The sequence below is a fragment of the Erpetoichthys calabaricus genome, chromosome 10 (assembly GCF_900747795.2).
Source record: "Erpetoichthys calabaricus chromosome 10, fErpCal1.3, whole genome shotgun sequence".
Taxonomy (NCBI): Eukaryota; Metazoa; Chordata; class Cladistia; order Polypteriformes; family Polypteridae; genus Erpetoichthys; species Erpetoichthys calabaricus.
The window spans coordinates 84,460,115-84,474,387 of NC_041403.2; the positions used below are offsets into that span (position 1 = coordinate 84,460,115).

The window sequence follows — 14,273 nt, forward strand, 5'->3', positions numbered from 1 at the left end:
TGTAATTCAAGCACATTATGTGAAGGCCCATGTCACGTGGCGGTCCTGAGGGAGAGAGTATACAGAAGAGATGTTCAGGGAAACCATTCTCCTTTCCTTTTGAATAACTGGTGTTCTGAATTTCCTGGTATGATGGACAGAAGGATGGTTTTGAACTTCCGGTACCTGAATTATAAACCATAGTCATGTCACAAGTAGGCAGACCCTACTAAATATTGTGAACGATGCTTGGAAGGAACCACACTCAATTAAGTCATCTGAAAAAAACATTAATTTATGGGTATAACTGTCCAACAAATAGAGCAGGTGACGTTTTTGAGGAGAAAAAATACAAAAGAAATGATAATTAAAGGAAAGAAGACACAATGGAGTGAGCTCAAGATGTGTCCATCCACCCAGAAAACTATGAAGAAAGTCAAAGATAGATACAGTGAAAACAGAAACAAATAGCAAACTGTTAACAACCCAAACTCTTCAAGTACTTCCACTTGCTCAAGTCCATATCTGTGGGTTTCCCCAAAAAACTCATTACTAAAGAAAGAAAAGAATAGACTACTTGCTAACATCAAACCATGCTGTCGCAATGTGCAGTATCCTTTTCCTTGAGAACTGACATTCTTTATCTGTTTTTTTGTACAGTATTTATAGAGTTTTAGGTGATTTTCACTAGGGGGTTGTTTAGAGGTTTTTATGGTTTTGTTTCCCTTGGAACATTTTTTGTTTGTTTGATTGATTTTTTGTATACATTCTGCTTTTAAAATGCGTAAATGCATAGGAGAATGTCTTGTGTTTGAGTGATGAAGTTTAATTTGCCTGGTTTTCAGACCCAACATGCTTCAAGGGTTTGTGTGAAATATCTGAGGAAGGCCATTAGTAGAAAGAGGTAACTTCACATGTGAAAATGGAGGCCTACGGAAGTATAAAAATAAATGTACTATGAATAAGTGTGTGGCAAGCTCAACTTGGCCAAACCTAATAGGACTCAAGCATAAGAAAATTGTAACTGCACTACTAAGTAGCACTATCTAGTAAAATAAAAGGTGTCATTTTGCTTGACTTTTCACTAGTAGAGATCAAGAAATTTTTGAATGAAATTTTAATCAAATAGTTAAAACTGCATGGCACGATATACTTGGGAGATCCAGGGTCTACTAACTTGCAACAGTTTCATTTGTTGTAAATAGAATCACTCCTTTGATGTTAACCAGAGATGTGTGAAAGTTTAAGCAATGCTAGCCACTGATATGTTACTAGCAGTGACATAACCATATTTTTTTTTTATTTATATGTTTTCTAAAACAGTTTAATTTAAGCATAAGATTACAGTTTACAGTTGAATATCTCAGATGACATGCAGAAGTGTCTCCTTGATAGAGCATCATTCTGTTAGCAGGACACATTTACGCAAATACCCACACTTCCTTACCCCAGTCTGATCTACAGCCACTCGTTTTCTCTGAAAATTTGAATATATAAATATCATGTAAACTAGAGTATTTTGAGAAAAAATGTAGAAATGGGAAGAACATTCAGACTTCACAAAGTCCATGGAGAACAGCATTTCTAGCCACTATAACCGCCATACCACCCTAAAATATTTCACAAATTCAAATGAAATAATAGGTAACACTAAAATCTTTGGAGACCCAGGTTTAGATCTGTGAGTGAATCTGAGTGGGTAGTTTCTTGTAAATTAATAGACTTAAGCAAATATTTTAATAAAATATTTTAAAGACGGTTCATTTTTATTTGGTAAAAAGAGAGCAAAAAGTTAAAGAAAATCTTTAGGTAAAGAAATTTTTCAACTCTTATGGAAATTTGAAAGGTGGATCAGGCAAGATGCACACTAATTTCTTTATTAGGTTCTTATTATTTATATTTCACTGTAATAGCAATACTGTTTACGGATATGTATGGTGAAATATGCATTTTTCATATGGGTCAAATCTGTCTGATTGAAACAAAGATGGGATTTCCAATGAAATAGGAGTTATATCTGGATCTATTCAGCAGATGCTGCTTAGAAATAAGAATCACTGTCTTTATATGCCCCCCCCCCCCACCCCACCCTACCATAAGCACATCAAGTATCCCATTGTATTTTGTGAACATTTGCTGAGAACTTGAGTTCAGTACTTTTCAGAAATGTATTATCTTTTGTTCTGTGAAAAAAGTATGTATCAATTCTTTTACAGAAAATGCTTTGACACCTGGCTGGCTGGCATTTGGAAAACAATCAGCCTATTACATTTCATAAGGGTTAAATTACATTATTTTTTTTTTTTGCCAGTAACATTATGTTTCATGGGCACAAGAGTTGTTCATACTATTGTCCTTTGCTGATAACCATATACTGCATTTTTGACCGTGTATTAATACTTATAGACAAGTAATAGTTTTCAGTTCTAATTTTGTAGTATAGAAATTTTTCCAAATGACCTCTTACACAATGTGGGAATTTTTAGCCTCTTTCTGGCTAAAAATTGTGAGTTATTCCATTTGCTTATAACTTTAGTTATTGAAGTGGACTGCCCAGCTGGTATATTATTTCTAGAAACAAAGATGCTTTATGGGTAGGAAAAGGTAGGGCTAAGACCTGACAAGTTTTATGTGAGACAGAACCTTACATGGGTAAAAAGAGCACTTCTGTGTACCAGTGTTGGGGTGTCCAGGACCAGAGGGTGATGTACTTTGTCACTGTGAATGGTGGTCCAGAAGTGAAATCTATGATGACACCACAGGGAAAAGCAGTATTCCACCTTGGGAGAAAGTAGATAAATGTAGTGTTTTTCCAAATGCAAGAGGGTGTCATTTAGACACTGTCAGGTGTGCAGTGCTTTTTTCGGATTCTTTGTCAAAAAGAATGAACCCCTACACTGCACTGCAAAACATACCATAATAAAAAAGTAGTGTGATTTTTTTTCAGTTTTAGCTTTCAATTTTATTATTAACAGATTATTTATTTAAAAGTAGGGGGCTCTGTCCCCTGCGAACTTCGCTTGCAAACCCCCGGGCGCGCACTACATGCTAGCCAGTTTGCAGCTCTGCCGCTCGCGTATGGGGAAAAGGATGTACAATAGAGATTGAGTCCTTTTCACTGCTAGTATTTGTAGCAGGTTAGGGTGTATCACTTGGTATTGAATAATCTGCACATTATAGAAGTATAAGCTTAATTATAAGGAGAAAAAAAACTGGATCTGCCTCTTAAACATATCAAGTCCAAGTTACAAATATGTGCAGCATGACACTGCTTGATAGACTGAGAATTTGATAAGCAATAATGTGACAAAAAACATCTATCTCTCTTATCTATATCTACTTTATATCTATACCTGTTTATGGTGATTTTCAGTCTGTAAACTTCTTGAAAATAATTTTTTAAAAAAGAGAAAACTAGCGGATATCGAGATATTCACGCGCTATCACATCTTAAAGACTGTTATGCAAATATGCCGTGCTGTCAACTATACAGCTAAGGTGGTTCCTAACAAGACACTCAGTGCAGCAGGAATAGACTCTGGCACATCGCTGCTCTGTATTCGAACATACAGCTTCGAAAAATGAATTCTTTAGTAAAGGAACGGAAATCAAATGATCCTGCTACCTTTCCAATTAAAGTACAGCGCTCACCCAGCGTGAACACGATACCGAGTGTCCTATTCTGTGTAACAGGTGCCACGTCGAAGATAAGAACGATACCGCTGTACAAACGGACTTCAAACAAGTTCAAGTATTATTGCAACTTCTGCGTTCTGAAAAACATTTTGTATTTGTTTTCAGACATGAAAACATAACTCAGTTGTTAAGAGGAAATACCTCCGGAGTGTGCTTTCGAATCGATGACAGGAGCACTACCTGTAAGAAGTTTAGAAGTTTTTGTCTAGTATACTAATGGGTTTCTGCAGTTACTCTGTCGTACTTTCGAGTAAAGGTTAGATTACGGTGCGCCTCTGGTCTAGCGTGGTATGATTGTGCTCAGTTATGGAGGCGCCGTCCCGGCTTTGTTTAGTTTGGGGTTACACTCAAAGCTGCCTGGCTAGGCACCGGATACCCCCAGCTCTGAAAGGTATAGCTGTAACTCGGATCACGCTATAAATGTATAAAGCAGCACTTATGAAAACGTGGATGACGGCGACCCACTATGATTTTTGAAGGCTTATGATCCACAATCGCAGGTTGAGCAGATTTATATCCACACGCACGTGACAACTGGTGTGGCTAGGGCGTTTGTCCAGCCCCGGTTCGCTTTCTCGCATTTTAGCATCTCCTCCGCTGCCACTGTGACAGTTATAAAGGAGGGACTGTCAGCAGCGCAACACCTGTCTCTGTCGCTTACAGCGTTTCATCGCCGCTTAAACATGGCTGGGTTGACGGTCGGATTTGGCGAGTACACCCATGCAATCGTGCGAGGCGTCCCCGCTTCGTTACCCAAAGAGGCGCTTAGAATGAATGAGGCCAACGACGACGTAGACCTAGCTAGAGCCAGGAGAGAGCACGAGCTTTATGTGGGAGTTCTGATGCACAAGCTTGGGCTCCAGATAGTAGACCTGCCGGTGGATGATAGCCTTCCCGACAGTGTATTCGTAGAAGATGCTGCTGTCGTATGTGGAGATACGGCGCTGATCACCAGACCTGGAGCGCTTGGAAGGAGGAAAGAGGTACTTTAGCGTGTAACTATGTGTGTATGTGTTAATCTGCAGTGCCACCAGTCTCACAGACTTCCTTTTAAATGTAGCATTGATCTTTAAGCAGTGCTTTATTTTTCATAATTTGGAAATCTAGTAAAACGGGATGATGTCTAAACTTCTTTACTTCTGAGTGTGTTTGCGATGAAAGCAATTAATTTATCGTTCTCTTGCCGAGCAGCTCGTTTTGTGGATTCAGTGATCATAACAGGCAACACCCTGTGCAAAACAATAAGAGCAGCAGCTCCGTGTCAGAGGAGCATATGGCAGTAACGCTTCATTTTAAATGACTGAGCAAGTGGCCTACGGAAGAGAAAATCGGCAGATGAGGTCACAATGTTGGGTCGAAGGATGCTTTGCTTTACCTTAACAACACCCATGGTTTTCTGAATAATTTCCTGAACCAATGCAGAAGAACAAAGAAACACAATGCGAGCATTGCTTTATTATGTATTAGCATCCCAGTACGTTCAGAATGACTTTTGAATGGTGAAGCATATAGGCAATCGGCGTAAAGCGATCGAATGCAACTAGAGGTGTGTTTTATAGCAAAATATGCATGTTGTTTCTCTACTGACCGAGTAGTTACAGTATTTCGGGTCTCATCAGACGTTTCTTATTACAATCATTCATGGGTGTAACTCACATCACTGAAGCTGTGTCAGTGAAGCCTGTGGATAAATATTCTTCTGCTAAGCAGCACTTGAAAGGATAAAATCTTGTGAAAAAGTGTGTAGTTTATGACAGCAATAAACTTTTGCCCAGTTTTCATTGTCTTCAGAGGTCTATGCAACTTGTTGCGCGGAACGTCATGCTTATAGGTATTGAAACTTTGGAAAAGAGGGTCTTCTCTTAAAAAAATAATTTTTAGAACTTTAATTGAACATTTCAGCTTTAAATACATGATATATTTTAAGACTTATTCTGTATAATTTGTACTTATTACAAAATAACAATGGTTTGTATAATAGAGCTTTATACCTTTCATTACATATATGATTGAAATAGATTTTAGTAAATGTATTTTTCACATTTTCCCAATGTTTGCATGAGCTATCCTTCCACGTCCCAAAAATATGTTTATTAGGTGAACTAGCAACTCTAAATTGACTTTGTGTCAAATGGATTTAGTTGGCTGAAGAATATTTTCTCATCATTGTGTGTGTGTGTGTTTGAGAGAGAGAGACAGAGAAAATATTAAATTATAGTTTATCCCTTTTTAGATTTCTGGTTAACCATTTCTTGACCCTTCCATCCATTCACCCATCCATTATCAAACTTGCGCTGCCAATTACAGGTTTGAAAGAAGAATGAAGCCTATCTTGTTAGCATAAAGTAAATTACATAAAATGTAAATTAGATTGTATCTTTTTCTTAGTGTGACATTACCCAGTTCTCGTTTTAGACTTCAACCATATAAATTAAGAAATAGTCATCTTTCTATTCATAGTATTTCAGTTCTCGGTTACAGAGTTCGTGTTGAAGCTAGTACTGATTTAGTGCTGCCAGAAACTGGAGCCTGGCCAACCAGGGATTCACACAGCACAGCCCATCCATTCAGGGCTGCCTTTCTACATAACCTGCATTTATTTGTTGTGTGGGAGGTACACAGAGGAGCCCAGCACTGATATAGACTGGGATAAGATCCTAGCCAAGTCACTGATTTTATAGACCTGATTTGCACCTGGTCTTATGTGGCTATGTTTATAGCAGCACTTATCATTGCACCACCATTGTTCTTCCCTTTAATATTTTTAATCACATATTCAATCAGATGTGTTGCCCAGCACTGGTAAAAAGGAAGACATTTTTAAAATAGTTATTGTGGCATTTGTTTTTCTGACTCCACAATGGTGTCAAACTGAATTAAATGACTAACAGTGCTTTAAAGCACTTAGTTACTACAGTATTTAAAAAAGGTCAGAATTGCCTTCATCCATCTTTCAGTTTGATGAATCCACCTTATCTCTCTTATCTACCTTTTGGGGTTCTTAGTGTAAGATGGAAACTAAATCCTCTTAAAATAACTGTACTTTCAGTCATTGTTTATACAATATTCTGTTAAAATTGAAATCTATATATTTGAGGGTCGCATGGTGGCACAGTGTTAGTGCAGCTGCTTTGCAGTCAGGAGGCCATGATTCGTATCCCAGGTCCTTACGGTTAAGAGCTTGCATGTTCTCCCTGTATCTGCAGTTGCTCTGGTTTCTTCCCACTGTGTGTATGGTGGTCTGGCAATGCTAATTTGTCACTGGTGTAAGTGTGATTGCCTAGCATTGGACTGGAGCCCTATCCAGGAATTGTTTCCTCCTTGTGCCCTATTCTTTGCTGGGATACGCTCCAATGACAGGATTACGTGGGTTTACAAAATATGTATATTTGATTTTGTTTTTCTTAAATAAAACAGCTGACTCCTTATTGTCAAGAAGAAATATTCTGAATATGCCCTGGCACTTGTATAAAACTATTACATAGTTGTTTAAAAACTATTGCTTGCAACTTCAGACAAAACATTTTAAGTTCACCTAGCTGTGGAAAATGTGTATAAAAATACAAAGTAAACTGTTTTTCTGTTTTCACAATTTGACATTCCCCAGGGCTGCACTGGAGTCAATACAAATACCAACAGCACCAGATGCAATGAAGGAAAACTTTCAAGATAAGAGAAAAGGTGGAGGTGCAAAACTCAAAGAAATTTAAAAATAAAAGGAAAATAATTGAAATTAATTATGTTTTTTTATTTTCTTTCTTGGGGAAAGGGACAAATATGTTTAAGACATCCTGATCAGTCATTTTGTTTATACCCAGTATATGTTTTGAGTCTGTATAATTTGCATATTCTGAATGTGCTTGAATCGGCTTTATTGGCATACATACCTGTGAAAATGTCAGTCATCTATAAAACAAACTGCAATGTTTAGGCATTTCTGGACCGACTAATAGTAATATTAAGTAGAAAATGTAATCAAAGATACATAATCCACTATTTGTTGAATACAAGATACAGTATGGTGACATGGTGCAGATTAGCACTGTTGCCTTGCAGATCCATTCATCTCGGGCCAAAATCTCATGCCATTTTTCTGTCTTTGTACATTGTAATTGTTTCTTCATGGGTGTTTCACTGGGTGCTCTGATTTTCTGCTAGCTTTTCAAAGACGTGCATGCTATGTAAATTGGAATTTGATTCTAAATTGGTCCTCTGTGTGTGTGTGTGTGTGTGTGTGTGTGTGTGTGTGTGTGTGTGTGTGTGTGTATGTTTGGACCCTGCAATGGGCTGTCTAAGGTTGGTAAATTATTTGCTTTCACTGCCAGGTCTGGCTTTAAATCCCCTTCACAGTGATTTGATTCAGCAGGTTTTAGAATGTTATATTAAGATAAAATTTCATAATGGCATTTTGCCTTTGTTAAACATAATCATCAGTGATATTAACCCATGCGTTTTAGGGGATTTTTGGAATTCATGTTTTGCTGCAATATTTGTATTTGTTTTATCGCACGTGAACTGAATGTGATAAAGTTTATTCATCAGTTCATTTTCTGAACTCAATGTTTTCCATTGCAGTTTATATGCAAGTTTATAATCCTTAGCTACCCTAACATGGAATGTGGGATGAATCAGGAGCTCTAGGGTTAAACACCCAGGAGACTTTGAGAGAACTTACAAAAGTTTTAGCCTAATCCTAACATGTGTAAAATGTACGCTTGATGCTGACATTGAATGTATTCCTCCAAAATTAATTTGATTGATCTATCTGAGCACTAACTTGGCTACCGGTCTACAGTATAGTTTGAAACTGTGAGTTGCTGCATATGTGTACACTGTATCACACTTCTCCTTTTATCCATCCATTTTCTAAACCCACTTATTCCGTTGTAGAGTCAAGGGGAGCTAGAATTATTTCTGAAAGCATTGGGTACAAGGCAGGAACCATATGTGGATAGGATGCCTGCTCATTGCCAGACACGCATACATTTACACTCACTTATGCTAAGTGCAACTTAAAGTCACTGTATAACCAAATATGCTACATATATTAGTATATCATTATGTGCATTGTATGTTTTTGGGATGTGGGAAAAAAACAGAGCTCTCAGAAGAAGCCCAAGTGAATACAGGGAGAACTTAAAACACTGTCAAAAGTGACTGAGCTGAACTGTGAACCAGTAGTACCAGCCACTTCACAACCATACCTCCTTAATTTAACTCGTGGAAAACTAAATTTATTATTGACTAAAGTAAATTTTAAAATGGGGAATTTACAAGAACACATGAATGCGTAATGTGCACTCTATTATCACCATTCATCTTTTACCAGAATGATTTGTATATCTGCCTTATTTCTCCAGAATTTAAATAATTATGAAGCAGAGTATTGTCATGTTTTTCTGAAAAAAATGTCTCGTTTATTATGACTTTTTCAATGAACATAGTAAGAAATAATATTAGTAATAACTTAAAAGGCAATTGAAGAAAATCATAAGCAGGGCATCTTTGTTTAAATAATTACTTGTAATAATTCTTATTAAAAACAAATCTTGCCAAGCACTTTACACAGTGCACTGACTATCAGTTAACTGTTGGCTTTTTTTTGTTTAAACTATCAGTATATCTCCATGGTTAGAGTTGAATGCGACCCGTTTGTTTGCCACAATGGCACCAGCTGTTAAGAATAGCAATTCAAATTATACAGTGAATAATGGGAAAGATGCACATTTCTGACCCTGTTCATTTTAATCATATTTTTGGGAAGTTTTTTGCATGTGTTATGTTACAATAATAATAACAGAAATGACAGAAAATACTTTGAGATTGTTAGTTGTAATCTTAGTCGTGGGCAGTGGCAGCATACTCTCATGACTTCCAGTCTTGTAGTGAAAAATCCCCAGCAACTCAGTCATAGTGTTCGGACACTTAGGCTCAGTTTATACTTCACGCGACGCATGCTGCAGCGAACGCTCCTACTACGCAAGCGTTGTACAGTTTATACTTGCACGCGCACTTTACATAAATCTGGAGGAATCCACCAGGTGGCAGTGCAAGATATTATCACGGTGAGAACAGGTTTGGCTTCTCTGTGTTGTGAATTGCCTGGAACACCCATTAAATTCCAATGACACCTTACCGCAATATCTCTGGATGTTTAAAGGATGTTTAATGACTAAATCCATCAATCCAGGGATGTGTCCATTCCAGCTAGCATTGGGCACGAGGCAGAAACAATCCCTGGACGAGGCATCAGCTCATCGCAAGGTGAATACAAGCACTCACATACACACTGGCATCATTTTAGTGTAACCAAATATGCATATCTTTGGAAGGAAACCGGAGCACACTGTGGAAACTCACCAGGAAAACATATAAATTCCAGGCAGGGAATACCAGGGACGTGACTCCCTGCGAGACAGCAGCGCTACCGCTACACCACAGTGTGTAATTATTAACAGTGTTCATTATTTAAACGAAATTAACGATTTATCTGTAAAATGTAACATACATACTTTAATGCATTTCATCATGAAAGTGATATCAAGTATAAATCTAAGGATTCTAAATGTGCAGAGAGTTGGAATATCATACATTTAATGTGTTCTGTGTGGTGATCTATTGCTGTTTGCCGCTCCTGTCAGGTCAGGAGGAAGCCCCAGAAAAAAAGATGGAATGTGAGACTTTTAAAATGAATCATGTCATTACGATCGGGAATATGCGACGCTTCAATATAAAAGCACAGCGAATGCATCTGTATGTCGGCATTTTGCTTCACCACATCGAACCATTTATCAAACATCGAAGCACACACATCGATCTCATTTTTATCTGCAGAGAGGCTTTCTGTAACATGTAGATAGTAAACAGAGACTCTGACGTTCACGTTCCGACTTTTATCACACTGCGCCACCCCACTTTTTGCTGGTTCTGCAACTCGCGCAAGCATCCCTTTAATTTCTGAGGACCCGCTCAGAGGACGCTTCAAATGAACGCTGGGAACGCGTGGCAGCCAGCCTTCTGAGCGTGAAGTATAAACGAGCCCTTACAGGGTTTGATTTTGTCTTATGTCACAAGGACAGGCTCGCATGTGTTCGAGAATCAACAACCAATGAATGCTCGGTGAAAGTGGAATGTAATAGCAATGAAAGAAGAATACTGAATGTTTTGGACCAAAAAAGCATAAGAAAGGCTAATTTTTCTGATGTGTCATCTATTTTGTACCACAACAAAATAGAAAAAGGACAAAGAATGGGTGGGGACTGCAGCTGAACTCGCCAAACCTTGAAAGCTTTTGTATAGGCCACTGCACTGTCAGGTAGCTTGTTAATTGACTTTAAAAATTTGAAACTGCCCAAAATTTGTGAACGTCATCCCCTGTGATATTAAATCATGTAATCTGACACACTCAAGACGAAATTCAGCAGTTACAGTTAAGTATGACATGTTCTCAGTCTAAACGTCATGTAGTGTGCCACCAACCTTAAACATATTGGAGACAGAAGATGTTTTGTGTTGTTTTGGCATTGATAACTAAAACCAAATGGACAACTTGCATATTCCTACCTAGATGATGTAGTGATATGGAAGGGGAATATGGTGCAGCGTGAGGTAAGTGATCTGTGAGAGATACAGGGTTTATTACTAAACCTTTGAAATGCATATTTGGTACACACAAGACCAAATATCTGTTATTCAGATTTGACAGGAAATCAAAAAAATGCCTAAACCCTAGGATAGCCATGATAATGGGTAGTCCAGTTCCTTTTAATAAAAACATTTAATTTCATGGTATTATGAAATATTATAGTAGTTGTATTAAGACCTATACACAAATCACCAAATTCTGTAAAGTATTATTTTTTTTCTGTTACATAGTGAAGTGAATATTGTGGATCAAACATTCACCAGCATGAAGAAGATGCTCTCTTTTCTCCGTATACTGAACCCTCCTATTCATTCTGGAGAAATTATTTTTTGCTTGTGTAATTCAAGCACATTATGTGAAGGCCCATGTCACGGGGCGGTCCTGAGGGAGAGAGTATACAGAAGAGATGTTCAGAGAAACCATTCTCCTTTCCTTTTGAATAACTGGTGTTCTGAATTTCCTGGTATGATGGACAGAAGGATGGTTTTGAACTTCCGGTACCTGAATTATAAACCATAGTCATGTCACAAGTAGGCAGACCCTACAAAATATTGTGAACGATGCTTGGAAGGAACCACACTCAATTGATTGATTAAGTCATCTGAAAAAAATATTAATTTAAGAGGATGACTGTCCAAAAATAGGCCTCCAACAAATAGAGCAGGTGATGTTTTTGAGGAGAAAAAGTAGACCGGAAATGATAATTAAAGGAAAGAAGACACAATGGAGTGAGCTCAAGATGTGCAGCATAAGGTTACAGTTTACAGTTAAATATCTCAGATGACATGCAGAAGTGTCTCCTTGATAGAGCATCATTCTGTTAACAGGACAGATTTACGCAAATACCCACACTTCCTTACCCCAGTCTGATCTAGAGCCACTAGTTTTCCCTGAAAATTGAATATATAAATATGTAAACTAGAGTATTTTGAGAAAAAAATGTAGAAATGTGAAGAACATTCAGACTTCACAGAGTCCATGGAGAACAGCATTTCTAGCCACTATAAATGCTATACCACCCTAAAATATTTCACAAATTTAAATGAAATAATGGGAAGCACTAACATCTTCAGAGACCCAGGTTCAGATCTGTGTGGGTAGTTTCTTGTAAATTAATAGACTTAAGCAAATATTTTAATAAAATATTATTTTAAAGACAGTTCATTTTTATTTGGTAAAAAGAGAGCAAAAAGTTAAAGAAAATCTTTAGATAAAGTAATTTTCCAACTCTTATGGAATTTTGAAAGGTGGATCAGGCAAGACACACACTAATTTCTTTATTAGGTTCTTATTATTTATATTTCACTGTAATAGAAATACTGTTAACGGATATGTATCGTGAAATAAGCATTTTTCATATGTGTCAAATCTGTCTGATTGAAACAAAGATGGGATTTCCAATTAAACCATTACTGTTGCCAGCATGTCTAAGTAACTGCTTATTATCAAAATTATCCTGGGTTTTTAAGATACTGTATTCATTTTTGCTGTTCAGTAAAACAGTGAATTGCAATGAATGCACAGATTGTCTTTATAATGTTGACATTCCAATTTTATATTTTAAAGACAATACCTTACTTTATTGTGAATTACGTTTCACAACTGAATTGCTCACAATGAAGACAAAACACTAAAAACATATTTTATTGACACCATTCATACATTATTTTATGGATGATTGCTCAAGATTAAAATATTCCTGAAGAGTTCAAAGACCACCCTGTCAATCTCTGTAACTAAAAAACAGATCAAGAGTTCTGTAGATAGGAGTTATATATATATTCAGCAGATGCTGCTTAGAAAAAAAAAATCACCGTCTTTATTTGTCCCCCCATAAGCACATCAAGTATCCCATTGTGTTTTGTGAACATGTGCTGAGAACTTGACTTCAGAACTTTTTTAGAAATGTATTATCTTTTGTTCTGTGGAAGAAGTATGTATCAATTCTTTTACAGAAAATGCTTTGACACCTGGCTGGCTGGCATTTGGAAAACAATCAGCCTATTACATTTCATAAGGGTTAAATTACACTTTTTTTTTTTGGCAGTAACATTATGTTTCATGGGCACAAGAGTTGTTCATACTATTGTCCTTTGCTGAAAGCCATATGCTGCATTTTTGCCCATGTATTAATACTTATAGCCAAGTAACAGTGTTCAGTTCTAATTTTGTAGTATAGAATTTTTTTCCAAATGACCTCTTACACAATGTGGAAATTTTTAGCCTCTTTGTTGTGAATTCGCTAAAAATTGTGGGTTATTCCTTTTGCGTATAACTTTAATTATTGAAGGGGCCTGCCCAGCTGGTATATTTTTTCCAGAAACAAAGATGCCATATGGGTAGCAAAAGGTAGGGCTAAGACCTGACAAGTCTTATATGAGACAGAACCTTACATGGGTAAAAAGAGCACTTCTGTATACCAGTGTTGGGGTGTCAAGAACCAGAGGGTGATGTACTTTGTCACTGTGAATGGTGGTCCAGAAGTGAAATATGATGACACCACAGGGAAAAGGAGTACAGTATTCCACCTTGGGAGAAAGTAGATAAATGAAGGGTTTTTCCAAATGCAAGAGGGTGTCATTTAAACACTGTTAGGTGTGCAGTGCTTTTTTCACATCCTTTGTCAGATAAAATGAAGCTCAATGTTGCACTGCAAAACACTACCGTAATAAAAAAAGTAGTGTGAATTTTTTTTCAGTTTTAACCTTTGATTTTATTATTAACAGATTATTTATTTAAAATACTTTTATTGTAAGTGCCCATTTTTTAAATTGAGATTAAAAAAATAAGGGACACTAGTTCAAAAAAATTGTTACCTAAATGGTAGTAGTTAAGTTACATGTTAGTGTACTCTGCTTTAAATGTGTTTTAATAATGTACTTTGTGATGGAAATAGAGTTTAAAATCTTAATGGATGAATCCATAAAATTCAATTCCTGTGAATAAATGTTTG

General features: G+C 36.9%; 1 protein-coding gene across 2 annotated transcripts in view; it reads left to right on the forward strand.

Moving 5' to 3' along the window:
• Positions 1-14,273, forward strand: part of ddah1 (dimethylarginine dimethylaminohydrolase 1) — a 182,160-nt gene that overhangs the window by 21,787 nt on the left and 146,100 nt on the right. The window contains exon 1 of one of the 2 annotated variants that reach the window (XM_051932776.1): positions 4,291-4,658. The exons of the other annotated variant lie outside the window; for it this stretch is intronic. Coding sequence (XP_051788736.1) covers positions 4,359-4,658 — 300 coding nt within the window. The 5' untranslated portion in view covers positions 4,291-4,358. Of the gene's footprint in view, positions 1-4,290; positions 4,659-14,273 lie in introns of those variants that run through there. 2 annotated transcript variants of the gene reach the window in all.